This window comes from Panthera tigris, chromosome D1 (assembly GCF_018350195.1).
Source record: "Panthera tigris isolate Pti1 chromosome D1, P.tigris_Pti1_mat1.1, whole genome shotgun sequence".
NCBI lineage: Eukaryota > Metazoa > Chordata > Mammalia > Carnivora > Felidae > Panthera > Panthera tigris.
Window position 1 is genome coordinate 56,937,625 of NC_056669.1, and position 26,454 is coordinate 56,964,078.

Sequence of the window (26,454 nt, forward strand, 5' to 3'; positions counted from 1 at the left end):
TGGGTTGGACCTCCAACTTCAGCTCAGGTCATGATCTCGAGGTTCATGAGTTAGAGCCCCACATCAGGCTCTCTGCTGTCAGCACAGAGCCTGTTTCTGTCCCTCTCTCTCTCTCTCTGCCCCTCCCCTGCTCACTCTCTCTCTTTCTCTCAAAAATAATTAAAATATTTTTTAAAAAAAGATTCTCTCTCCCTCTGCTGCTCCCCACTCCTCTCTTTATCTCTCTTTCTCAAAAAAAAAAAAAAAAAGAATCAGTATCATGCTCAAACATGTTATAACCAGACCCTATGTCCATATGTTTACATATAAACACATGTAAAAGTTGTATGAATTTTTAAATATTCAAAATATTTATTAACTGTCATGTGCAACTGTTACAAATACCAAGCTATTCTTGGGTTCCTCCTGGGCCACAAATTGGAACACAAAGAGAAACAAGCAAATGAACTCTGTTCCTCTGGGAAATGATGTCTCATTATGCACTCATGCTATTTGAGAGAAACAATTCCACAGGACCTGTTCATGTGTTTATCTCTTCTTCTACCCAAGAGCTCTGCCACTCACAGGCTCCCCATACTCCAAAGCAGTGTCCAGCTCGGATCTGGGCAGCAGCACAAGCTGCAGAACTTCCGCCGTGTAATGAGAATGGTCTACATTCATGATTGAGTGGGATGGTGGTTATACAGATGGGTACATTCACCTCTCCAAACTGTGCATTTAAATGGGTGCACTTTATTGTATGTATAACATGCAATTTTTTTTTGTATTTAGGATGTAAAGCAAGACATGTGAAGTGTTTTCCCGAGGCCTGACTGAGGTTAAGCACGAAAAGGAATGTTTGGTGTACAGGACATGCAGTGCCAGCGCTAAGCACGAGCTCTTGAGTGTCAAGTCAATCATGCATTCTTTACTAAACTCTGGGGGGTGGGCTGTGAGTATGCCAGGGAGGGAGGTGGTACTTAAGGCCTCTAAAGTATGAGGCTCAAGGAAGAGACTCCTCTTGTACTGGTCCAGGGGAGGTATTGAATCCTTGATTCCTCCTTTTTCCTCACTCCCCACATACCCAATCATCAGCTGGTCCTGTGGATTCTGCCTCCAGAATATATCTTAAATCTCTCCTCTCTCCCATCTCTGCTGCCCCCATCCGGCCCATGCCACCATCATCTCTCTCTTGGGTTACAACAATCTTTTCTTTTTTAAGAAAAAAAGTTTATTTATTTACTTAGAGAGAGAGAGCAGGGGAGAGGCAGAGAGAGAGGGAGAGAGAGAATCCTAAGCAGGGTCTGTACTCATGCTGTCAGCACAGCACTCATGGTGATGTCCAACATCACCAACTGTGAGATCATGACCTGAACAGAAATCAAGGGTTGGACGCTTAACCAACTGAGCCACCCAGGTGCCCCACACAACAATCTCTTCTTAACAGGCCTCTCTGCTTCCACTCTTGCCTTCCTTCTATCTGCTCCAGCAACCAGCAGAATATTAAACATAAATAGCATCAGAATTGCTATCTTGCTGAAAGCATTCAACTGCATTCCCTTTGCTCTTAAGATAAAAACCAGTAATTTTAGTGACATTTAAGGCTCTCCAGAACTGGTCCCTATGCAACACTCTGGCTTCAAGCCGTCCTCCTGATTTATTCTCAATCAGCACTCTGTTTAGTGATTTGTGGGATTGCCCACAGATTTTTTTTTTTGTCTCCCCCACCCACCCAAAGCAGGCTGGGACTGTTTTGTTCATCACACTGCTACTTGGCACAACAAAAGCATTTAACAAATACTGTTGACCAAATAGATGAATGGACTTTTTAAAACTGGGGAGTGGCACAGACAAGTCTGGGTTTTTGAAACGTCTCTCAATGTAGTGTGAAAGGTTAGATAGACAGAAACAGGCTGGAGGGTGATAGATGCCATCTGTGTATGGGCTTAAGATCTCACTGGACCAACTTCAACTTCCACTGTTAAGAGCTAATGACAAAAAAAAAAGAAAAAGGAAAGGAAAGTAAGATAAAAACAGAGAGGGAGGCAAACCATAAGAGACTCTTAAATACAGAGAACAAACAGAGGGTTGATGGAGGTGGGTTACATAGGTGATGGGCATTAAGGAGGGCACTTTTCAGGATGAGCACTGGGTGTCATATGTAAGAGATATTGAATCACTGGGTTCTCCTCCTGAAGCCAAGACTACACTGTATGTTAACTAACTTGAAAATAAAAGACAAAAAGAAAGAAAATGGGCAAAGATCTAATCAGTCTTTTCATAGATGAAGATGTATGGATGGCAAATAAACATATGAAAAGATGCTCAACATCCTTTGGCATTAAAGAAATTAAAATTAAAACCACAATGAGACACAAGAAGAAGGAGAAGGAGAAGAAAAGAAGAAGAAGAAGAAGAAGAAGAAGAAGAAGAAGAAGAAGAAGAAGAAGAAGAAGAAGGAGGAGGAGGAGGGGAGGAGGAGGAGGAGGAAGAGGAAGAAGAAGCTGGAGGAGGAGGAGGGACTTAAAAGGCTGAGACAGGGAGGGAGAGGCCAAGAAGCAGAGGCATTCTGCTTTATACAATGGGGATCTATGTAAAAATTTAATAGGAAGTCTCCATTACTAAAAATGGATTTCAGAACCCATAGTATAACAGAAAGAACACACCAGGCTGGTAGTCAGGATCCCTGAGTTCCAGTCCTGTTTCCTTCCCCGTATGCTCTTTGGTAAGTCCCTTGCCTTTCCCAAACCTTATGAAGGGCAAGGATCTGAATGATTTCTGAGGTCAGTGCAGCACTAACAAGTAGAGTCTACACAAGCATGACAGAGCCCTTACAGGCCTGCTCTGGCTCGAGCCCTTGCTTCGTTTTACCTGTGACTCCTTAGAAGCTGAGAAGAGGATCTACAAACTAGAGATCAGGAAACTGAGAGGTCCCAGATCTGTATCATCGCATGCTTAGGGTCATGCTGGGCCCCTGGCCATTGCCAATCAGGAAAGGGAGGGAGCTGATGGGAACTGGCAAGGGGGCCATGGTTGGCTGTGACCCTGGAGCTAAAGGGGCCCAACAGTCAGAATAAGGGTCCAAAGGGATATGGCTCAATCTAGGGGCACAGTAGCCAACCAAAACATCAGGATTCAGACCACAGACAGTGCTATGGATCCTCAGGGAAAGATTGCATCCAGCAGCCAGGAAGCGGCTCTTCTGTCTCCAGTTACATGGACTGGAATCAGGCAGGACCCTGGTCCAACAGGGACCTGGAGCAGATTTTAAAAACCCCAAATTGAGTTTTCTCCCAAAGACCAAGAAGTGTTCCCTGATCCCACCCAGGTAGAATTAGTGTGGCTCTCTCTTTTGTGTTGCTCATTAAATGTTGTACTGCCATTGTCTGTGGACACTTCTGTCTCTACTTCTGTGCCAATCCATTTTGTATCACTGGTACTCACTGTGGAGTGGGGTAGGCAGTAATTATTCATTGAATGGATGGATAAAGGGAGGGATGGATGAATGGACAGATGGAATAACACACTAACCCCATATGTGGAGGAAAGGCTGGGACTCAGTAGGCAGATGGGTACTCAGGGAACTGCAGGAAACACCCAGCTTTCAGTTTATTGCTTTTGTTTATTCATTCAACAAACATTTTTGTTGAGCACCTATTATGTGCCAAACTATGAGTGCATGCTATAGGGTATATGAATCCTGGGTAAGGGCAAGGATTCTATAGCCTGACTACCCAGATTTGAATCCTATCACTAGCACTTACTAGCAGCTTAATAGTAAGCAAGGTACTCACCCTGTGCCTCAGTCTCTTCATCTGTAAAATGAGGAAAATGATAGTACCTACTTTATACGTTGTTAAAATATTAAATGCATTGATGATTTTAAAGCTTTTAGAGTTCCCTGCACATGTTTTTAGCTTTACTTTTGTATTCTCAGGTCATAGGTCAAATGGGGGAGGGAGGGTGATCAACTGAACCCACAAGAATCTAGGCAGACTAGGTATTAGCAGAGGTACAGGCACAGTTATTGAGGAAGAGGCTGGGGAGGCATTATGGAGCAGGCAGTCTTTGAGCTGAGGCTTGTGGGTTGAGTCTACGTTTGATTCAGCATGCTATGAGATGCACACTTTTTAGGGAGATAGTAGTCAAACATCCATTCTCATGTCCTGAAAATTTAGGGTCAATAGGGACCTGAAGGCCACCTGGACTGTTTCCTTTAATGGTCAAGACCCCTGATAAAAGGTCCCAGTTCAAAGACATACAGCTAGTTATTTATTAATAAATCACTCATTCATTCTACAAATATTCACTAAGAACTGTGTGCCAGGCATTAGGGTAGGTGGGGATCTAGGGATCAAAGTATGCATGACCTACCCCAAAGGAGTTCATATTCTCAAATAGTGATAGACACAGAACACGAATCCAGATCCCAGCCTTCCAGCCCAGGGTTCCTTCCAATTCCCATCAGAGCCTTTCTCAGACTAGAACACTGAGTTCATCTTTTCCAAGAACAAACTCATGAGTTATTTTCCCCACACCATACATACTTATTTATAGACTGTAGGTTCCCTGGGACTGGGCTTATAAAATCCAGCCTCTATTTTCCCCTCAGAGCCTGGAGCTATCTGAATGCTATGTTTATTTTTAAACAACAGCCATTGATGACTCACAAAGACTTTTATAATCTGCTCTGAAACCTACCATTGTATATATCTGTCCATGTTATACTGTCTCCCTTCCCGATTTATTAGCCTGAGCCTCATTCTGGCTACCTTCCACTTCCTCCTCCCCTACCCCTATGGATTATTCTCCAACTACACAAGGATTCGTTGATTTTTTGGTCTGAGTGTCTATACTTCCTTAGTCCCACAACTTGCATGCTGAATCTGGCCCCAAACACTTTAAAAGGCTACTTTCTTATCTAGGACAGGGCCTGGGGCAGAGACAGATCACACCTTCCCTCTCTCATCATTCTCAGATATCTTGTATCCATTAGGTACCACAAGCCCAGCACTTGAAGCTGACAAGCTTCTCAAGGGTCCAGAAAAATGTTTAGGACCATTCTTCTCCCCCCGCCCTTTTTTTTTTTTTTTTTTTTTTTTTTTTTTTTTTTTTTTACAGAATCCAAAATATAAAAACTATGAAATGGAAAGCAATAAATATTTAACAAATGTCTACAAATGTAAATTTATATCATCTTTGTTAGCTTTTCAATTTAATTGTGACAGTGACTGCCACATATCCCATTCTTTCTTTAATAGATTGCCCAAACTTTAGCTAGGCAAAAGGTGACCCAGCAAAAGACTATATTTCCAAACCCTCTTAAAGCTAGATGTGGTCAGGTGAGTAAGTTCTGGACATGTAAGTACAAGTGATACTTACTACTTTTAGTTGTGCCAAAAGTAGTGATACTTACTACTAGTAAGTACTTACTAGTAAGTACAAGTGATACTACTTTTGGTAGATGTGGGCTTATCTTCATCTTCATAGTCATAGTACTTGAGACTCTTGTGAACCATACATTATGCCACTCATGGAAGATAGTTTGTCCATTTTAATTGCTGAGCAGCATTCCATTATATAAAAATACCACCATATATCCATTCTCTTATTGATAGACACATGAACAACTTCTAGTTTGGGAGTATGATGAATAAAGTTGCAGTGAATGTAGTAGTTATACAAATCTTTTTGTGGTATAAATGTTTTCATTTATAATGGGTAAATTCCTAGGGAAAAATTGGGTCATAGCATAGGTGTATATTTAGTTTCATAAGAAATGCCAGACTTTTACTAAAAGTGTTTATATCATTTTATACTGCCAACAACATTGTATGAAATTTCTGGTTGCTCTGCAACTATGTCAACACTTGATGTTTTCAGTGGTTTTCATTTTATCCATCCTAGTGAATGTGTAATATCATTTTGTTGTGGTTTTAACTTACATTTCCTGATGATTAGTGATGTCAAGCACAGGAAACAGTAAAAAAACAAAACAAAACAGAGAAATAATAAAGAGAACAAGCAGAAAGATAAAATGTCAGGCTTAACCTTTAATATATCAATAATTACATTAAATCTAAATGGGTTAAATAAACCAATTAAAAGATAGAGATTGGTACAGTACAGGGGTTAAAGCATGACCCAACTATATGCTGTTGATAAGAAATTCACTTTAAATATAATGATAAAGGCAGATTGAAAGTAAAAGGATGGAAAAAGATATATCATGCAAGATTAATCAAAGGAAAGCAGGAGTGACTACAAAAATATCGGACAAAGTAAACTTCAGAGCAAAGAAAATTATCAGAGACAGAGCAGAACATTATAAAATGAAAAAAGGATCACTTTGGCAAGAAGACATAGCAATATTAAATGGATATACACCAAACAACAAAGCTACAAAATATGTGAGGCAAAAACTAATAGAACTTAAGTGAGAAATAGGTAAACACAATTATATTTGGAAATTTCAACACCCTTCTCTGAACAATTGGTAGAATAACTAGATAGAAAATCAGCAAGGATGTAGAACTCACCAACACCATCTACCAAAAGATGTTAATTAAAATTTAAAGAATATTGCACCCAACAACAGCAGAATATACATTTTTTTAAATCTTTATATTTATCTTTGAGAGACAGAGAGACAGAGAGACAGAGTGTTAGCGGGGGAGGGACAGAAAGAGGGAGACACAGAATCTGAAGCAGGCTCCAGGCTCTGAGCTGTCAGTACAGAGCCTGATGCAGGGGCTTGAACTCAGGAGCTGTGAGATCATGACCTGAGCTGAAGTCAGACACTCAACCAACTGGGCCACTCAGGTGCCCCACAGAATATACATTTTTTAAGCTGCCCACAGAATGTATACCAAGATAGACCGCATGCTAGGCCATTAAGAAACTTTTTTTTTAGGGGCACCTGGGTGGCTCAGCCGGTTGAGCATCTGGCTTCAGCTCAGGTCATGATCTCGCAGTTCATGGGTTCAAGCCCCACATCAGGCTCTGTGCTGACAACTCAGAGCCTAGAGCCTGCTTCGGAATCTGTGTTTCCCTCTCTCTCTGCTCCTCCCCGACTTGTGCTCTGTCTCTCTCTCTCTCTTTCAAAAATAAATAAAAACATTTTTTAAAAATTTTTTTTAAAAGAAACTTTTTTTTTTTTTTAAGAATTGGAATCAAATAGTGTGTTCTCTGTCCCAGTGGACTCAAACTAGAAATCAGTAACAGAAAGATAACAGGAATACAGTATACTTAGAAATAATACATAAGTCACAAAGGAAGTCTCAAAGGAAATAAAAAAAGATACATTAAACTGAATGAAGAAGACCATACAATATATCAAATTTTGTGGGATATAGCTAAAGTCACACTGAGAAGGAAAAATTTGCAGCACTACATCCATACACTGGAAAAGAGGAAAAATCTAATATCAATTCTCTGAGCTCCCACATAGAAATTATTTGGAAAAGAAGAACAAAATAAATCCAGAGCAAGCAGAAAGAGGCAAATAATAAAGAGCAGAAATCAATGAAATTAGAAACACAAAAACAATGGAAACAATGAAACAAAGAGCCAATTCTTTGGAAAAATAATAAAATTGACAAATTTCTAAAAAGACAAACAAAGAAGAGAGAGAGAACACAAATGACCAGTATCAGGAATGACAAAACGGACATCATTACAGACAACATAAGCATTAATAGGATAATAAGTGAGTACCACAAACAATTCTACATACATAATTTGAAAACTTAGATGAAATAGACCAATTCCTTGAAAAACACAAACTACTATAATTCACCCATATGAAATAGATAATTAAAAAAAATTTTTTTAACCTTTATTTATTTTTTTGAGACAGAGAGAGACAGAGCATGAACGGGGGAGGGTCAGAGAGAGGGAGACACAGAATCCAAAACAGTCTCCAGGCTCTGAGCTGTCAGCACAGAGCCCAACGCGGGGCTTGGACTCACAGACCGTGAGATCATGACCTGAGCTGAAGTCGGACGCTCAACCAACTGAGCCACCCAGGCGCCCCTGAAATAGATAATTTTAACAGACCTATAATTATTAATAAAATTGAATTTGTAATTTTAAAACTTCCCAAATCTCCAGACCCAGATGGTTTCACAGAGATTCTACCAAATGTTTAAAAAAAGAATGAAGACAATCTACACAATCCCTTCCAGAAAACAAAAAAGGAAAAATACTTCACAATTCATTTTATGAATCTAGCATTACCCTATACCAAAACCAAAGAAGCACAAAAAGGGAAAACCTGAAACCAATATCTGTCATAAACTTAGATGCAAAAATCCTCAGCAAAATATTGGCAAACCAAATAGAATGATGTATAAAAAAAATTATTCACCATAACCAAGTGGGATTTATTCCAGCTATGCAAAGCTAGTCAACATCTAAAATTTAATCAATGATATCTACCACATTAACAGGTTAAAGAAGAAAAAAGCCACATGATAATGTATCATTGCAAAAAAAAAAAAAAAAAAAAACTTTTAACAGGATTCAACACCTTTCATGATAAAAAATAAAATAAAAATAAAAAAATAAACCTCTTAGGAAAACATGAATAGAGGGAAACTTCCTCAACTTAATAAAGACCATCTACAACAAGCCTACAACTAACCATTTATTTAACAGTGAAAGATAAATGCTTTTCCCCAAAGACTGGAAAAAGGCAAGGAGGTCTGTTCTTACTACTCTTATTCAAAGGCAAAACAAAGGCAAAACAAATCAATTAAATGCATACCCATCAGAAAGGAAGAAAATAGAACTATTTGCAGATGACAAAATTATCTACTTATCTACATGGAAAATCCTAAAGAATCTACCTACAATTCCTAGGGTTAATAAGTGAGTTCAGCAAGGTATCTTGCAGGATGCAAAATAAACATACAAAACTCAATTGCATTTCTATATATTTGCAATGAACACATGGACACAGAAATTAAAAATACAATACCATTTAGAATTATTCAAAAGAGAAATATTTAGGTATAAATCTAACAAAACATATATAGATTTGTATGCTGAAAAGTACAAAATGCTGATGAAAGAAGTCAAAGAAGATCTAAATAAATGGTGAGACATACCACATTCATAGACTGGAAGACCCAATATAGCAAATATGGCAATTCTTCCTGAATTGATACACACGTTCAATGCAATTCCATCAAGATTTTTTAGATATATACAAGGTTATTCTAAAGTTTATATGGAAATGCAAAAAACTAAAACAATTTAGAATAACTACAACAATTTTGGAAAAAAGAAGAATAAAGTGGGAGGAATGAGAATATTTGATTTTAAAACTTATTATATAGTTACAGCAATCAATAATATATGGTATTGGTGTGGGGAAAGACACATAGTTCAATTAGTGTGGGGATCAATCATAGAATCCTGAAATCAGCCCATACAAATGTGCCCAACTCTTTTTTGTGGGTTTTGTTTTGTTTTGGTTTGGGTTTTTTTGCAATCTCTACACCCAACGTGGGGCTCAAACTCATGACCCCAAGATCAAGAGTTGCATGCTCTTCCAACTGAGCCAGCCAGGTGCCCCTGTGGGGTTTTTTTTTTTTTTTAACATAAAACAGTCTTTAGTATAATGACTGAAATAAACAAAACATGATTAAAATAATTTTTTAATTATTTATTTCTTAAATTCCAGTATAGTTAACATAGAGTGTTATAGTAGTTTCAGATGTACAATATAGTGATTCAACAATTCTATGCAATACTTGGTGCTCTTAGTCCCCTTGACCTTATTTCACACATCCTCCACCCCCAGCCCCACCTCCCTTCTGGTAACTATCAGTTTGTTCTCTATAGTTACAAGCCTGCTTTTTGGTTTGTCTCTTTTTTTCCTCATTCATTTCTTCATTCATTCACTCCACATATGAGTGAAACCATATGGTATCTGTCTTTCTCTGACTTATTTCACTTAGCATTATACCCTCTAGATCCATCCATGTTGTTGCAAATGACAAGAGTTCATTCTTATTTTTATGACTGAGTAATATTCCATTGTATATATAGACCACATATTCTTTGTCCATTCATCAATCAATGGACATTTGGGTTGCTTACATATCTTGGTTATTATAAATTATGCTGTGATGAACGTAGGGGAGCATATTATCTTTTCAAATTAGTATTTTCATTTTCTTTGGGTAAATACCAAGTAGTGGAATTACTGGACCATATGGCAATTTTATTCTTAATTTTTTGATGAAACTCCATACTATTTTCCACAGTGGCTGCACCTGTTTGCATTCCCACCAACAGTGCATGAGGGTTCCTTTTTCTTCACATCCTCACCAACACTTGTTGTTTCTTGTTTTTGATTTTAGCCATTCTGACAGGTGTGAGGTGATACCTCATTGTTGTTTTGATTTGCACTTCGCTGCTGATGAGTGATATTGAGCATGTTTTCATGTGTCTGATGGCCATCTGGATGTCTCCTTTGGAAAAACTTCTGTTCATGTCTTCTGCCCACATTTAATTGGATTATTTGTGTTTTTTTGGTGTTGAGTTGTATTAGTTCTTTATATATTTTGGATATTTACCCCTTATTAGATATATAATTTGCAATTATCTTCTCCCATTCAGTGGGTTGTCTTTTTGTTTTGTTGGTGGTTTCCTTCACTTTGCAGAAGCTTTTTATTTTGGTGTGGTCCCAATAGTTTATTTTCACTTTGGTTTCCCTTTCCAAAGGAGACATGTCTAGAAAAATGTTTCTACAGCTGATAGCAAAGAGATTACTGTGTATTTTTTCTTCTAGGAATTTTATGGTTTCAGGTCTCACATTTGTGTCTTAAATATATTTTATTTTTGTGTATAGTGTAAGAAAGTGGTCCAGTTTCATTCTTTTGCATGCAAATGTCCGGTTTTCCCAACACCATCTGTTGAAGAGATTATCTTTTTCCCATTGCATATTCTTGCGTCCTTTGTCATAGATTAATTGACTATATAACCAAGGGTTTATTTCTGGGTTTCCAATTCTGTTCTGTTGATCCATGTGCCTAATTTTTTGTTTTTTGCCATTACCATACTGTTTTGACTACTACAGCTTTGTAGTATATCTTGAAATCTGGGATTGTGGTACCTCCAGTTTTGTTTTTCAAGATTGTTTTGGCTATTTTGGCTTTTGTGGTTTCAAACAAATTTTAGTATTATTTGTTCTAGTTCTGTGAAAAATGTTATTGGTATTTGATAGGGATTTATGCCAACTGGTTTTTGACAAAGATGTAAGAGCAATAAATGTTGGAAACAGCCCTTTGAACAAATGGTGCTGGAGCCTGGAATACCCATAGGCAAAACAAAATTTAAAAATAATGACCAAAGTTTCAAAACTTAGGAAAAACACAGGAGAAGGTGATCAGGATCTAGAGGTAGGCAAAGATTAGACCAAAAGCACAATCCATGAAATGAAAAGTAGATAAATTGGACCTCATCACAATTACAACCATTTGCTCTTCAAAAGACCTTATTAAGAGGATGAAAATATAAGCCATAGAGTGGGAGAAGCTATTTACAAACCATTTACAAATCAAAAAGGACTAGTATTTAGAATATATAAAGAATTCTAAAAACTGAACAGTAAAAAAACACAATTAGGAAATAGGCAAAATACATGAACAGACATTTCATTGAAGAGGATATTCAAGTTGAAAATAAACACACGTAAAGATGTTCATCATTAGCCATTAAGGAAATACAAATTAAAGTCACAAAAAAATACCACTACACACCCATCAGAATGTCTAAAATAAAAATAGTGACAATGTCAAATGCTAGCAAGGATACAGAGAAATTAGATCACTCACAGATATATTGCTGGTGGGAATGTAAAATGGAACAACGAGTCTGGAAAGCAGTTTGGCAGTTTTTTGAAAAACTAAACATGCAAGTACATATGCCAGCAATTTTACTCCTAGCCATTTATTCCAGATAAGTGAAAACTTATGTACACACACACACACACACACACACACACACCTGTACACAAATGTTTGTAGCAGTTTTATTCAGAATATCTGAAAACTGGAAATAACCTAGCCATTCTTCAACAGGGTAATGAATAAACAAATTGTGGTACATCCCTACCATGACATAATACTCATCAATAAAAAGAAACGAACTATTGTTACATCCAACAACAATCAGAAAATTATGCTGAGAAAAAAAAGGAAATTCCAAAAATTTATACATTGTATCATTCCATTTATATAACACAGATTTGTGTTTCACAGGAGTTAAATAGTACAGATAAAAAAGCAGATCATGAGGGATCCTTGTGGTGATGGAAATATTCTATATCCTGACTGTTCAATGTCAATAACCTAATTATGACATTGGCAAGGCATTACCATTGGGTAAAGGGTACACAAGATCTCTCTGTATTACTCCTCACAACTGCATGTGAGTCTACAATTTTCTTAAAATAAAAAATTAAATATATATAAAAATATTACCTTTGTGGTTTCTCTCTTGTCTGAATCCCAATTGATGCAATTCATCACACTGGGGAATTTCTCTTCTCTTCCTAGTTCACTCCAGTTTGCTGGGAGTTTTAGTCAGGGTATATGTTGATTTTTGCCAACTGCTTTTTTTGCATCTACTGAAAACATATAGTTTTTCTCTTTTATGGTGAATTATACTGATTTTATAACGTTAAACCAACCTTGCATTCCTGGGACACGTTACTTTATCATGATGTAATAATCCCTTTATACATTGCTGGATTCAATTTGCTAATATTTGCTTGGGATTTTAATGTCCATATTAGGAAATGTCTTTCAGATACCTAAGGGAGCAATGTTATTCGTTTCTAAAATTAAAAAGATACCTGGGAAAAAATAGTAAAATACTAAAATTTGACAAGGCTGGAGGGTGGTAAACAATAATTTGTTACATTATTATCTACACTTTCCTGCTTTCTTATTTTTTTTTCTTTTCTATTGAACAGTCCTTGGCTGCAGCTTGTAAGATAGATTCAGATGATAGATTGAGGACATAAAAACTGGGTTCTTTATGCTATTAGGAATACAGGGATGGGATAGCCTTATGAATCCTGTTTATCTAGCAATGGGCCTAACAGCACATAGTTGCTACTCAGTAAAAGTTTATTGAAGGAGTCCAAGTTTATTTAAATGACAATCCAATACAGGGGCACCTGGGTGGCTTAATTGGTTCAGCATCCGACTTCACTCAGGTCATGATCTCACAGTTCTTTTTTTTTTTTTTTTTTAATGTTTATTTATTTTTGAGAGAGAGAGAGAAAGACAGAGTATGAGCAGGGGAGGGGCAGAGAGAGAGAGATACACAGAACCCGAAACAGGCTCCAGGCTCTGAGCTCAGAGCCTGACGCGGGGCTTGAACTCACGAACCATAAGATCATGGACTGAGCTGCAATCGGACACTTAACCGACTGAGCCACCAGGCTCTCCATGATCTCACAGTTCTTTAGTTCGAGTCCCGCGTCGGGCTCTGAGCTGACAGCTCAGAGCCTGGAGCCTGCTTCGGATTCTGTGTCTCCCTCTGTCTCTGCCCCTCCCCCGCTCATGCTCTCTCTCTCTCAAAAATAAACATTAAAAAAAAATAATAAATAAAATAAATAACAATCCAATACAACATAATGGATGCTGTGGTCCAGACCCACTCTCAGGATCTAGCCAGTCATTTCCCCAGCTTCTGGAAGTAGGCTGCTTATGGCTCATAATTCTTCTCTGGGAATTGCCTTCCACAGAAGGAATGAAACTTGCCAAAAGTTACAGATAGCCTCTATCACTGGTCAATGATAGGATATAAACTACTGGCCCCTGTTCTTTAATTTGGAACAACTCTTAAAGGTCATCCTAGGCTCAGAGTATTCTTTGAGGTTGGCTGAGGCCTCTAAAGCGATTGTTTCAGTTTTTCTCCCTCTGCGATCCTGCTTCCATCACTCTCTCGCAGGCGGGGTCTTGACAGTAATCCCCACCCCCTCCCCGCCATAAAATTTCTGCACGTTCACCTGCTTTTCAGAGTCTCTTCATCGGGGAACTCCACCCAGGACACACACTAGCCTATTTTATATTTTTTTCCTAGCACTTGTCAATGTGTGAAATAACCTTGTTTATTCGATGCTTTAATACTTGCTTATTTAAGACTGTAAATCAGGCAACTCCACCCAGGACAGACTTTTTTCCCCATACACTGTGCACCACCAGGCGCCTAGAGCAGGGCCTACAGAACACAAGCAGACCCTAAATACTGGTTGTTGAAATAAATGAATGGAAGAAACACACCTGATGCTGGGTCTTGGGCTCACAATCTCTCTAGAGCTAGAGGAGCGGCAGCCGGGGAGGGGCCCCGAGTCCCCGCCCCTCCTGGCACGCCCCTCCCTTCCCCGCCCGCCGGCCTAGGCAGGGGGCGGGACCTCGCAGAAGGAGCTGCTGACGCGATGTTGCAGCCCGTGGTACGGCTGGTGCGGCTAAATCGGCTGCCCTACGCGGAGCTGCTGGCCCTGCAGGAGCGCTGGTTGCGACGGCTGCAGGCCGAACCAGGCAGTGAGGCCCTGTCGGCGGCTGAGGCGGGCGCGCTCCTGCTCTGCGAGCCCGCGGGGCCCGTATACACATCTGGGCTGCGCGGCGGCCTGACGCCGGAGGAAACGGCGCGGCTGCGGGCCTTGGGCGCCGAGGTACGCGCCACAGGCCGCGGTGGCCTGGCCACTTTCCATGGGCCGGGCCAGCTGCTCTGCCACTCGGTGCTAGATCTGCGACGCCTGGGCCTGCGCCTGCGCACCCACGTGGCTGCGCTGGAGTCGTGCGCGGTGCGCGTGTGCGAGCTCCAGGGCTTGCACGGAGCCCGCGCGCGGCCCCCACCCTACACCGGCGTCTGGCTGGGGGAGCGCAAAGTCTGCGCGATCGGTTAGTGCTATGGGCTAGGGCGGGGCTGGGGGCGGGGCTTGGCAGAACTGGACCAATGGAGGTGAGGGCAAGCGCGGGCTGGGAGGAAGTGGATCTGGCGCGGGCTTTAACAAATCAGAATTGCCCGCTGCGTTTGAGTTTTTAAGCCTTCTCACGGATCTCATTTTCGCAGCTCTCAGGAGGGCCTTCAATGGTCATTTCCAATATTCATCTTTTTGAGAAGTGAATTGCCATGTTACTTCCAATGAATCACAATGTCTGGACAATAATGAAGCTTAGTAGTTTTCAAACTTTTTTTTTAAACAACTTAACCTGTTAAAAGACATTTTCTGGAATTTCCATAATTGCAGCAGCTGTGGAGCCACACACTCCTCTCCAGCTTTGTCCCCCTCCCCCGATCTGTGCACAACCCCTTGAATGCTCAAAAACAAAGCTGGAAAACCAGTGATCCAGTCCAGTTCCTTCATTGTACCGAGGGGATCTTGAAGCCCAGGGAGGAAAGGTATCTACTCTGAGACCCTTTGGCTTGTCTTGCAGGAGTCCGCTGTGGAAGGCACATCACGTCCCACGGCCTGGCTCTGAACTGTTCTACAGACCTCGTGTGGTTTGAGCACATCGTCCCCTGCGGGCTGGTTGGGACAGGCGTCACCTCTCTGAGTGAGGAACTCCAAAGGCACGTCAGTGTGGATGAAGTAATACCACCTTTCCTTGAGGCCTTTAGGGAGACCTACAAATGCACATTTATCTCAGAGGACAGCCCCAACTAAAGGATGTTCATGTTATCACAGCTGGGAGGTTGTGCTTGAAAAGCACCAAGCCTGACTTGGAGTCACGGAAACCCAGATTCTAGACCTGGCCCTGTCATTCACTCACCATGAGACTATGAACAAATTATGAGCCCTTAGCATTGTTTCCATATGTGTACTGGTTTATTTATATCTTCTCATCTACCTCAGATATAGTAGATTTGAAAACATTCTGAAAAGCAACACATGCTATATAAATGTAAGACATTAGCACTGCTATTGACATCATTTTCTCAGCTTAGAGAAACTTAGACGTAATCAGTTCTCAAATATTTATTGCTTCCTAAATACTGTATTTAATTGGACAATTCTGAGATCCAGTTCCTTTGATTTTATAGGAATCATACCTCTGGATAGCCCAGGTGAAGGTAATGTGGTGGGGTGCTTTTTCATTCTCAAGAGATCTAGGTGCTTTCTGCAATGGAAGGAAAAAAGGGAAGGGATCTTTAAAGAACAAAATGAGATTTTGCCTTCCTGGGTTGGATTCTCCAAGCCCAATAGCTATTTTTAGTTAGGTAACCTGAGCTAGACCAGAGCCAGGGAAAAGACCAGAGTAATATCTTACATTATACAAATGTCAAAGGTAGAAGTAAGTTTTCCTTAAGTGAGATCCCTCAATTTATAAAGCTGTGTAATTATTCATTGCTATGCAACAAATCACCCCAAAATGTAATGGCTTAAAACAATAAACATTGTCTCATATATATTATGTGGGTCAGGAATTTGGGAGAAGCTTAGCTGGGTGGTTCTGGGTGGAGATCTCTTATGAGGTATAGTCAAGATGTCAGCTGGGGCAGCCATCATCTGAAGGCTTGACTGGGATTGGAGGATCACTTTCAAAGATGGTTCACTCTGATTCGTTGGTACTGGTTGTTGACAGGGGGCCTGGGTTCTTCACCATGTGAGCCGCTCCATAGAGCTGCTTTTTCTCCTGGAGCAAGTGATGCCTGAAAGAGACAAGGTGGAAGCCAAAATGTCTTATGACCCAGCCTTGGAAGTTACAGAGTCATTTCTACAGTCTCCTAACACGGGAACCCTGCTCAGTGTGGAAGGGACTGCACAGGGTGATGGGAAGTAAAGATCTTTAGGACTACCTTAGAGACTGGCTACCACAGGCAGTTAGGGTGGAAAGATCCTTGAATGAGAAGACAGGTGACCCAGGTTGCAGTCCCAGCTTTTTGAGCAAGTCATTTACCCTCTCTGCACTTCAGTTTGCCTTACACAAGCACTGTTCAATAGAAATACAATGTGAGCCACATTGTAATTTTATGTTTTCTAGTAGCCACATTAAAAAGGAAAAATAAACAGGTGACATTAATGATACTTTAATTAACCTAATAGACCCCAGATATTGTCAGTATAAAAATGTTTTACATTCCTTTTCTCCATACTATATCCAGATATTCAGTGTGTATTTTCCGCTTTATAGCACATCTCATTTTGGAGTCATCACACTTCACCTCTTCAGTAGTCACATGTGGCTAGAGGCTACCACACAGTAAAGTGCAGCTTTAGGTAATATGGTATCTAAAGTCCTTTTTTGAGCTTCCAGTATCCTGTGACCCCACTGCCTTGGAGAAGAAAGAGGAGTTCTCCCACTTCTGGGGTGCACAGTTTGTATCAGTTATTCAAGCTGGAAGAGAATTTGGAGGTATGTTCCTGTCTCCTCATTGTACAGAGATGAAACAAGACTTTGGAAAAAACTTGCTCAAGACCACACAGTAAGTTAATCACAAAGCTAGGACTGGGTCCCAGATATAAGCCCATTTCTCATGCTCTTTTCCTGCTCTGCATACTGACTTAGAGCTCAGGGTAATATGCTTTCCATCATGGACACTTGGTCAGTATTCGTGGATTGCTAGTTTGTCCACCCATCATTAACCTATATTCTTTCTAGGCCTTTTATTTCCCTCCATGGAGCCAACAGTACTGTTGTAGGAATGTGGGAGGTGAGTAGTAGTTGATAATTACTTTGTAGTATTACTGCCAAGAAGGAAAACAATTATTCCCGGGAAAAGTGGAGTTAGGTTCTCATGGTTGGAAGGCTGTGCATAGTGTTGCTCCCCATCTAGTACTCGACTCCCCTCTCTAGCAACCCTAGCAACTGACCATAAAGCCTGATCTTGAATACCTCCAGAGACTGGTAAAGAAACATTCACTCCATTTATTTTTGGTACCAGGTACTGTGTTAGCCCTCTTAAGTACATTCTCTCATTTAGCAACTGGATCACTGGGAATCGTTCTGCATGGTGTAGTGACTGAGTTACCTGGCCTTCCTGAGCCTGTCTCATTAGGCTCAAGGCTTGACACAGAATAGGCAGCGGGAAATGTATGGTAGTTATTAATGTTCACCAAATATTTCAGGCAGGGGGCACCTGGGTGACTCAGTCGGTTGAGCGTCCGACTTCAGCTCAGGTCATGATCTCACAGCTTGTGAGTTCGAGCCCTGCATTGGGCTCTGTGCTGACAGCTCAGAGCCTGGAGCCTGCTTCAGGTTCTGTGTCTCCCTCTCTGTCTCCCCCTAACCCACTCGCATTCTGTCTCTGTCTCTCTCAAAAATAAAATAAACATTAAAAAATTTTTTAAAAAAACGTTTCAGGCAGGATGGTACTTTGTGGCTCCCTTGTGGTTGGGTGGGGCCAAGTAACTTGTTCTGATCAATGAGTTATGAATGGAGGGGACATGCCACTTCTGAGCTGGAGCATTGAATTGCTGGTGTCAGACCCTTGGGGTTTCTCTTTCCCTCTGGAACGGTGACCAACAACATTCAGGATAGCGGCTGCTTCCGGAGGGACTGCAATGAGCAGAGGCCCCTGCTGCTGCTGGACAGGTGGTATGGTTAAGCCACTGAAATGCAGGCATTGTTCATTACCACAGCATAATCTAGCCTATTCTGACTGATATAATACGTATATAGTAATTAGGAGTCTTGTATGTGCAAATGTAGAAACCCCACTCAAGTTCACTTATGCAAAAATAAATAGATAGATGAATGAATGAATGAATGAATAAATAAATAAATAAAAGAGTGACAATGGAGGCATTATTGGAAAAGGTACTGGGGAGGGCCTCATAAAATGCAAGGGTAGGTCTGCCACTGGGCTCAAGAATAGAATTGGAGCATGTAGCCCTTTAGGAACCCAGATAGTCCTTTCTCTCCTATTCCCTGCCAGGCTTTTTGGTGTCTGCTTCATTCTATCTGGCTTCAGTCCAGCTTTCTCTGTTTCCCAGGCTGCATGGTGGAAGATGGCTGCTGCTGCTGCTGCTATCATCCATTAATATTGGAGTAGTCAAGGAAAACCCCCAGGTTTCTGGCTTGAGCAACAAGGTGGATGCTAGAGGTATTGCTGGGATGGGAAACACTGGATGGGGACCAAGTTTGGAGAGGAAGATAACTCGTTCAGTTTTAGATAAATCAAGTTTGAAACACTTTTGGGAGATGCAAGTGGAGAGGACCAAGAGGCAGTGGATTTGTGGATCTGGAGCATGGGTGTGATGAGTTATGTTTTAGGTCTGGAGACAGAAGAGAAGGGCAGAAGACTGACAAATGTGAGGCATGGGCAAAGAAGGGCAGGCAAGGAGGCACAAAGGCAGTAGGCAGAGAAATAGTTGGGGGCCCAGAATGAAACAACAGGCAATCTCATTCACTCCTCTGGCAGCAGAGCAGCCTAGGTAGGATTATTTTTTATTTTTTTTGTTAACGTTTTATTTATTTTTGAGACAGGGAGAGACAGAGCATGAACAGGGGAGGGTCAGAGAGAGGGAGACAGAATCTGAAACAGGCTCCAGGCTCTGAGCTGTCCGCACAGAGCCCGATGCGGGGCTCGAACTCACGGACAGTGAGATCATGACCTGAGCCGAAGTCGGCCGCTTAACTGACTGAGCCACCCAGGCGCCCCTAGGTAGGATTATTTTAAGGATGAGAAAACCAAGGCTCATCAAGGCTAAGTGATTTGTTTGAGGCTATGCAGTTAGTAAGAAGCAGAGTCAGCCCCCGGCTCTTAGGCTGGGTCTCTCCACTCTTCCACAGTAGCCTCTGAAGGGTGAGCATGCCGGGCATCCTGGAAGAGCCAAGCCTTCAAGAACAGGTGGGCTGTGGGTCAGCAGAGCCAAGAGGATGCAGAGCAAAAGGTCAGAGTAGGATTGAGGCCAGGCCTGTGGGATCAGGTCAAGCCACTGCTGTGGGTTCCTGGCTCTTCTTCCTGCTTGGACAGAGCCCACCTCCGGTTTCCCACAGGGGCCCTTCCTCCAGGAAGGAAGCTGAGCGTATGAAGAAGGATATTTAGCACCTCCAGAAGGCCTCTTCTTGTTTGTGCAGAATCTTTTCCCCATAAAGAGATTGTTCAGGGTCTGGTAAATGAGTGTTAAACATAAGGTTGTGACCAGCTGCTGTGTCTGGTTCAACATCTTGTTCCTCCAGTGAGGCTGGCAAGAAACCAAATCAAACCAGCTCTTGGCACTGTGACCCAGTACACCTTACTTCTTGGGGAAAGCCTCTCTCTGAAAGCCCTATGGAAATCAGATCTTTGCAATCTCAGTCTGATTTTCCTTTTTGCCAAATTACAATTTGCCATACACATAACCCTACCATATTGTAACACCTATAAATTTTAAAAAGAAAACAATACTTGCACTCCCACCTGACAACACATCCCATCCATTTGCGTGTCGCTAGTACTTTATCATGAATAGACATTTTATGTACTTGTATTTTATGTACCTGTAATTTATGTACTTGTAATTATGTGGGTACAATTATGTACCAAATGTAACCAAACATTACGTACATTTTCCCACATTGCTACATAATCTTTATAGTTATATTTTTGGATGTCTTAATTTTGTTTTCATTTTGCTTAAAACTTAGAATTTAATGTTTTTTAAAATATAGGTAATGCATGCACATGGGATAAAATTAAAAAGGTACAAAATGGTAGCACTGAAATGTAAGTCTTGCTCTTATTCTTTTCCCCTGTAAACTCAGTTTCTTTCCTGGAGGCCCAAATGGTGGTAAATTCTTTTTTATATAATTCAGAGATATTTTATGCATCTGTAAGTGTGCATGATTATATATATACATTCTTTTTCATATAGTAACATACTATAGACACAGTATTGCACTTTGCAGACTGTTTCAGATCAATATATAAAGAGCAACCTCATTTTTAAAACTGACTACAGAGTATTCCATTCAGTGGATTTCCTATGACTTATTTAGCTAGGATCCTATTGAGGACATTTAGGTTATTGCTAATCTTTTGCTTTTACAAACAAGGCTGCAGTGAAAATCCTTATAAAAGTGTGTGTGTGTGTGTGTGTGTGTGTGTGCACGCGTGCATGCCTGTCTGTCCTTCTGTCTGTGTGTATGTGTTACATCACACATGGTGAGTACATGGGTTGCATTTTTAGAAGTGATTTTCTGAATCAAAGGATATGTGTGTTTTTATTTTAATAGATATTGTCATATTGCCTTCCATAAAAGTTATACCAATTTATACTCCAATAATGTACAAGGGAGATGGCTGAATTTTAAATGTTCCAGCATTTTAGGGGCACCTGAGTGGCTCAGTCAGTTAAGCCTCCGACTCTTGACAGCGGCTCAGGTTGTGTTATCGCCGTGGTGAGATAAAGTCCTATGTCAGGCTCTATGCTATCAAATTCTCTCTCTCTCTCTCTCTCTTTGCCCCTCCCCCACTTGCACTGTCTCTCTCTCAAAATAAATAAATAAATTGAAGGTTAAATGATCTAGCACCTTAGGTTTTTTCTCATTTTTGAAATTTTTTTGGTATAAAATCTTTTTAGCATACGACAGTGAACCCCTACATACCCATCAGGCCCCTAAAGTAGTCATCAACTCATGGCCAGTCTTAGTTTGTCTAAACTAGTACCTATTTCCTGCTTTCTCCCTGAATTATTGTGAAGCAAATCATAGATACCATATTATTTCACCCATAAATATTTCAGTATGTATTCCCCAAAGATAAGGACTCAAAAAAACAAAAAACAAACAAACAAAAAAAAACAACCCACAATAGCATTATTACACAGGAAAAATACTTCGGTATCAACAAATACTCGATTAATACTCAGATTTCCCCAATTGTTTGCTTTTTTTGGTTACACTTGGTTTGTTCAAATCAGGATTCAAACAAGGTCTGCACACTGCATTTGTCATGTCTCATAAGTGTCTCTTTAGTCTCTTTTCACCTACAGATTACTCCCACAACTTAAAAAAAAATCTTTTTCTCCTGTGTTTCCTGAAGATTGAAAGGTGAAACCAGATACTTGATCTGATTCAGCTATGGTTTCTTTTGGGCAAGTTGGCTTCCTGGGTGGTGGAGTGTTCTTAAGGCACACAGTATGTTTTTCCTTTTTTTGTGATGATCATTCCCTAGATCCATTAATTTGTTAGGAGTTTATAAAATGTAATACTCTGATTCTGTCATGCCTTCACTTACTAGCTGGAGTATGGTTATAGAACTCAACAAGACCAGTGGCATTAGTGTTGTTATTGACATTTTATTAGTTTTTTAGTTCTTTTCATATTCACTAACAGTCTGTATTGAATACAAAATTATATATAAAAGATTTACTTTTTTTTTAACGTTTTATTTATTTTTGAGACAGGGAGAGATAGAGCATGAACAGGGGAGGGTCAGAGAGAGGGAGACACAGAATCTGAAACAGGCTCCAGGCTCTGAGCTGTCAGCACAGAGCCCGACGCGGGGCTCGAGCTCACGGACCGCGAGATCATGACCTGAGCTGAAGTCGGCCGCTTAACCGACTGAGCCACCCAGGTGCCCCTAAAAGATTTACTTTTATGGTTGCATTAGTTTTTACCGAGTTTAAATCTGAACATATTTAGATTGCCAACACTGACTGCCTCAATAATTTTGGGGGGATCCATACGTTATTCAAATTCAAGAGACACAGGTATAAGACTAAAGTCTTAATGTTTTTTGCAGTTTACCTAAATTGTGAGGTTTTCTAATCCAGAGACTGTTTGTTCATGTTTGTACTCGAGTACCTGGCATGTAAAAGGAAGCAGGTTTAATGTCTATGTTACTGTGAAGAATTTCCTACAGCCTCCACATTTGGTTCTTTTGTTGATGGATATGGATATCAGGTCTGTGAAGCAGTCACAGTGGCCATGCTCACAGCTTCCAGCTCTTTCAGATATGGAGCAGGCAGCTTCCATTCCTGAGTGATTCTGATTGTGAGAAAGTTAGTCGTCACTCTAAACTGAAACTTACCTCTGACACTGTCATAATTCTACCCCCTGCAAGGCCTCCTCTGAGAGTCCGTTCCTGGCCTCATTCTACATCCCCCTCAAAAGGCAGTAACCACAGCGTGTTATAGTTACTTGTTTCCATGTCTGACTGTGAGCTCTCCAGGCAGGGACTGTAGCTGCATCCTCTGTGGCCTCCTGGGGACCTGCCCAGGGCCTCATGCAGAAGGGGTGCCCAGAAATGGCCTGTTGAGTCAGCAAATGAATTCTATCCCGGGAATGGTCTCTTCTTCATGTTTTCTTTCCTGATTCTTCTGTTCTTCACAGAACATGGCTTCCAGACTCCGCACCCCTGCCCTTATCTCATTAGGCTTTAATTGGCTAATGTGCGTTTAATCTGTGTTGCTTGGAATTGAAGATAACATGGCTGGTATGGTCTGGCCAGTGTGAGGTCTGTCAGCCTGTGCTGGGCCTTGAGGAGGATGGATCCGACTTGGTTCCTGTCTTCAAGGAGCTCATAGCTTTGTGGAGGAGACACACCTGTAAAAACAATTCACAATAAACTGTCACAAGTACCATGAGAGAAGTTTGCACAGGGTACTGTGGAAACATAAAAGAAGTGACAGATTTTAAAAGGGAGGAGGGGGGCAGAAAAGGCTCAAGGTGACATTGAATTAGAATTCTAGGTTCTAAGTAAGAAAAAACCCAGCTCAAACTAGCTCAAATGAAAAGAGTATCTTAGAACTCAAAACTAAACAAGTCTGGGGCTAGCTTCAGGCACAGATTGATCCAGGAGGAGGTAGCATGTAAGGGGGGAGTTAGCCAGCCCCCGGAGGAAGGTGCTCCAGGCAGAGAGACTAGCACAGCAAAGGCCTGGAGAGGATAGAGAGCAGGTGGGTATTTGAGGAAATCCAGGTTGTCTTCCTGCCTCTTTCTAGGGTGAACAGCCTGCGTTCACAGCCTCCCCCATATTCCTTCATTCTCCTACTCCCTCCCTCCGCCCCCTTCGTGTAGAGCAGGATAAAGAGGAATGGGGCAGGCTCCCACCCATCAGACTGCTGCCACTGCCTGTACTCTCTCCCACTAGGTGCTCACCACCCTTCTCCACTACCACAGGCCTCCTTGCTCTGGAGCTCCCATCTGCGCTAGAGCAAAGGGAGACAGTGGTAGACGACTATAAGGAAGGGAGGGAGTAGGGGCAGAGAAGGATATTTATTTCCTCAGCTCTCTCCCTGCTGGGTCAGCATGGGTTGGGTACAGCCTCTACCAAAAGCCACAGCTCCAGCCTGCTGCCCTCTGCGGTTTCCTGTAACCCCTTCCTCCCCTGCTCTCTGGGCCTAGTCACTGTGTCTCTCTCTCCACCCTGGCTAGCCAGGGGGGTGGCACCATTGCTTGCTGGTTTCCTGAACCTTCCTCGTACTCTCTTCAAATTACCCAGTTTCAGGGAGCCTTCTGTTTCCTACCAGAATGCTGACACCCAGCTCTCACCTGCAGCCAGAGGTGGGCTGGGGGCACGCTGGGCCTTGTGAAGTACTGGGTTCCTGTGAGGGGATAGCATTACTCAGGTCAACTCCATTCCACCACAGACGCCTCTCTCCAGCCTGACCCACAGGGATCCAAGGCTGTGCTAAGCATTTTACACGCTTTATGTCAACTTCACAGCAAATAACAAACCCACAAGGTTGAATTACTGACTGTTTTACAAAGAGGAGAGCGGCTCAGCTGAAGGTTTGCCCAAGTTCACAGTTAGTTAGAGGCAGTCCATGGTTTGAAGTCAAGTCTGGACTCCAAAGGCCGTGTGTTAAACAGCACTCCTATGACCCCCACTCTGCTTTCCTCATAGGTCAGGGGAAAGAACCAAATGAGACAGTTGGTGCTTTTGAGATGCTGAAAAGCCAACACACCTGGTTGGCCTGAGAACTGTGCTATGTCCCATCCCTCCCAAGAAGGCCAGGCTGAGTTTTTGACAGAGCACTGGAAGGTCAGAGCCGGCAGGGGACCCAGAGATCAGACAACCTCATCCCCTCCTATGCCCAGGAGGAAACAACCCCAAAAAGGACAAGTGGTTCCTTTTAGGTCCCACATTCCTGCAGGAACCAGAATTCGAATCCAGACTGTCTGCAGACATCCCGTAAACATATCAGCAAGAAGGATGTAGCATTCCCCTCAGAGAAGAGTTCAGAAGAGAGAAAAACAGATTAAGATGGGAGGTGGGGAGGAGCTGATTTCTGGACTATAGGATTTCAGATTTGGGGAATGCAAGGCATGTCAGAGCCCATCTAGAAAATTTCCCTGATAGCAACTCTGAAAAGGAAACCCTGCTTGCACACCTCTCCAGTGATGGGAAGCGTATTCTGGCCAGCCTGTTTCTTGTTCCCAGTGAGCGGAGATCTGGGTCCTGTGACTCCCCCGTCCCTAAGCACAGTTCTGGGTCTTCTCTCTGGGATCCATAGAACATGTCTGCTCCCTCTGCCCCAGATGTGTGAGCTGTGCTCACAGCACACTTAATCCCCTCTTCTCACTTTTGCATGGCTGTGAATCTCTGGGTGTCCTCCTCCCTCCTCCCTGTCTGCTCACTTAAATGTCCATTTACCCTACTTCCCCTAATAACACCCATATCTTCCTTAGGAATTGTACTCCCACCGACTTTATGTTTATGTGTTATTTTTTATTAAGGTGTAATTGGCATAGAACATAATGGTTTCAGGTGTACAAATAATGATTTGATATTTATATGCATTGCAATTTGATCACCACTCTAAGTCTAGTTAACACCTTACAGTGTTCCAAACTTTTTTTTCCCAGTGATGAGAAATTTTAAGAACTACTCTCAGCAACTTTCAAATATGCAACACGGTATTAGTGACTATAGTCACCGTGCTGTATATTATGTCCCTGTGACTTGTTTACTTTATAACTGGAATTTGCACCTTCTGAACACCTTCACCCATTTCTCCCACCCAAGCTTATGTGGTTTGAGTAAAGGTGACACCCCTGCCAGCCTCTTTCCCTGGCTTTCTGTGACTGGTGCAGAGATGGGCACTGGGCCTCTTTTAGGACAATACGAGTCAGACCCAGACTTCTGCCAGGAGGGTTGTGGGGGGAAAGGAGCTCTTCCTACTGGCTTTGCAGACAGAACAGAGTGTATACATGGAACTGCAGACAGCCATCCTGTCACCACAAAGTGGGATCCTGCCTGAGAAGGGAGCAACAGTGAGAGAAGCAGAGCCAAAAGATTCAAATAGCTTCATGAAGACATCATCTGAGCTCCTGGATCTAGCCATGCCTGAAGTCAGTCCTCTGTTGTAATTACATGAGCCAATAAATACCATTTTCTGCTTAAGTCCGTTTGAGCTGCATTTTCTGTCTGTTGCAATTATGACTCCTGACTGAGACACTCACTTCCTCTGTACATCTCAGTCCTAACTTATCCTACTTTCTTCTGCCTTCCTTTATTGTTTAAATCATAAGATTTAAATGTCCATATTCATACCACTATGAACAACATGCCCTC

At 41.6% G+C, this 26,454-nt stretch overlaps 1 protein-coding gene and 1 long non-coding RNA gene across 2 annotated transcripts in view; one reads left to right on the top strand and one right to left on the bottom strand.

The window, feature by feature from the left end:
* Positions 1 to 14,361, bottom strand: part of LOC122231362 — a 34,967-nt gene extending 20,606 nt beyond the window's left edge. The window contains exons 1-2 of the long non-coding RNA XR_006208566.1: positions 14,286 to 14,361; positions 12,474 to 12,619 (exon numbers count right to left, since the gene is read on the bottom strand). This is a non-coding gene — a long non-coding RNA (uncharacterized LOC122231362). The remainder of the gene's footprint in view (positions 1 to 12,473; positions 12,620 to 14,285) is intronic.
* Positions 14,362 to 14,440: 79 nt separating this feature from the next.
* LIPT2 (lipoyl(octanoyl) transferase 2) lies at positions 14,441 to 17,529 on the top strand. The gene is made up of 2 exons (XM_042958201.1): positions 14,441 to 14,906; positions 15,444 to 17,529. Exons 1-2 carry the CDS (start codon positions 14,441 to 14,443, stop codon positions 15,671 to 15,673), a joined length of 696 nt encoding a protein of 231 aa, XP_042814135.1. The 3' UTR covers positions 15,674 to 17,529.
* Positions 17,530 to 26,454: the final 8,925 nt, after the last annotated feature.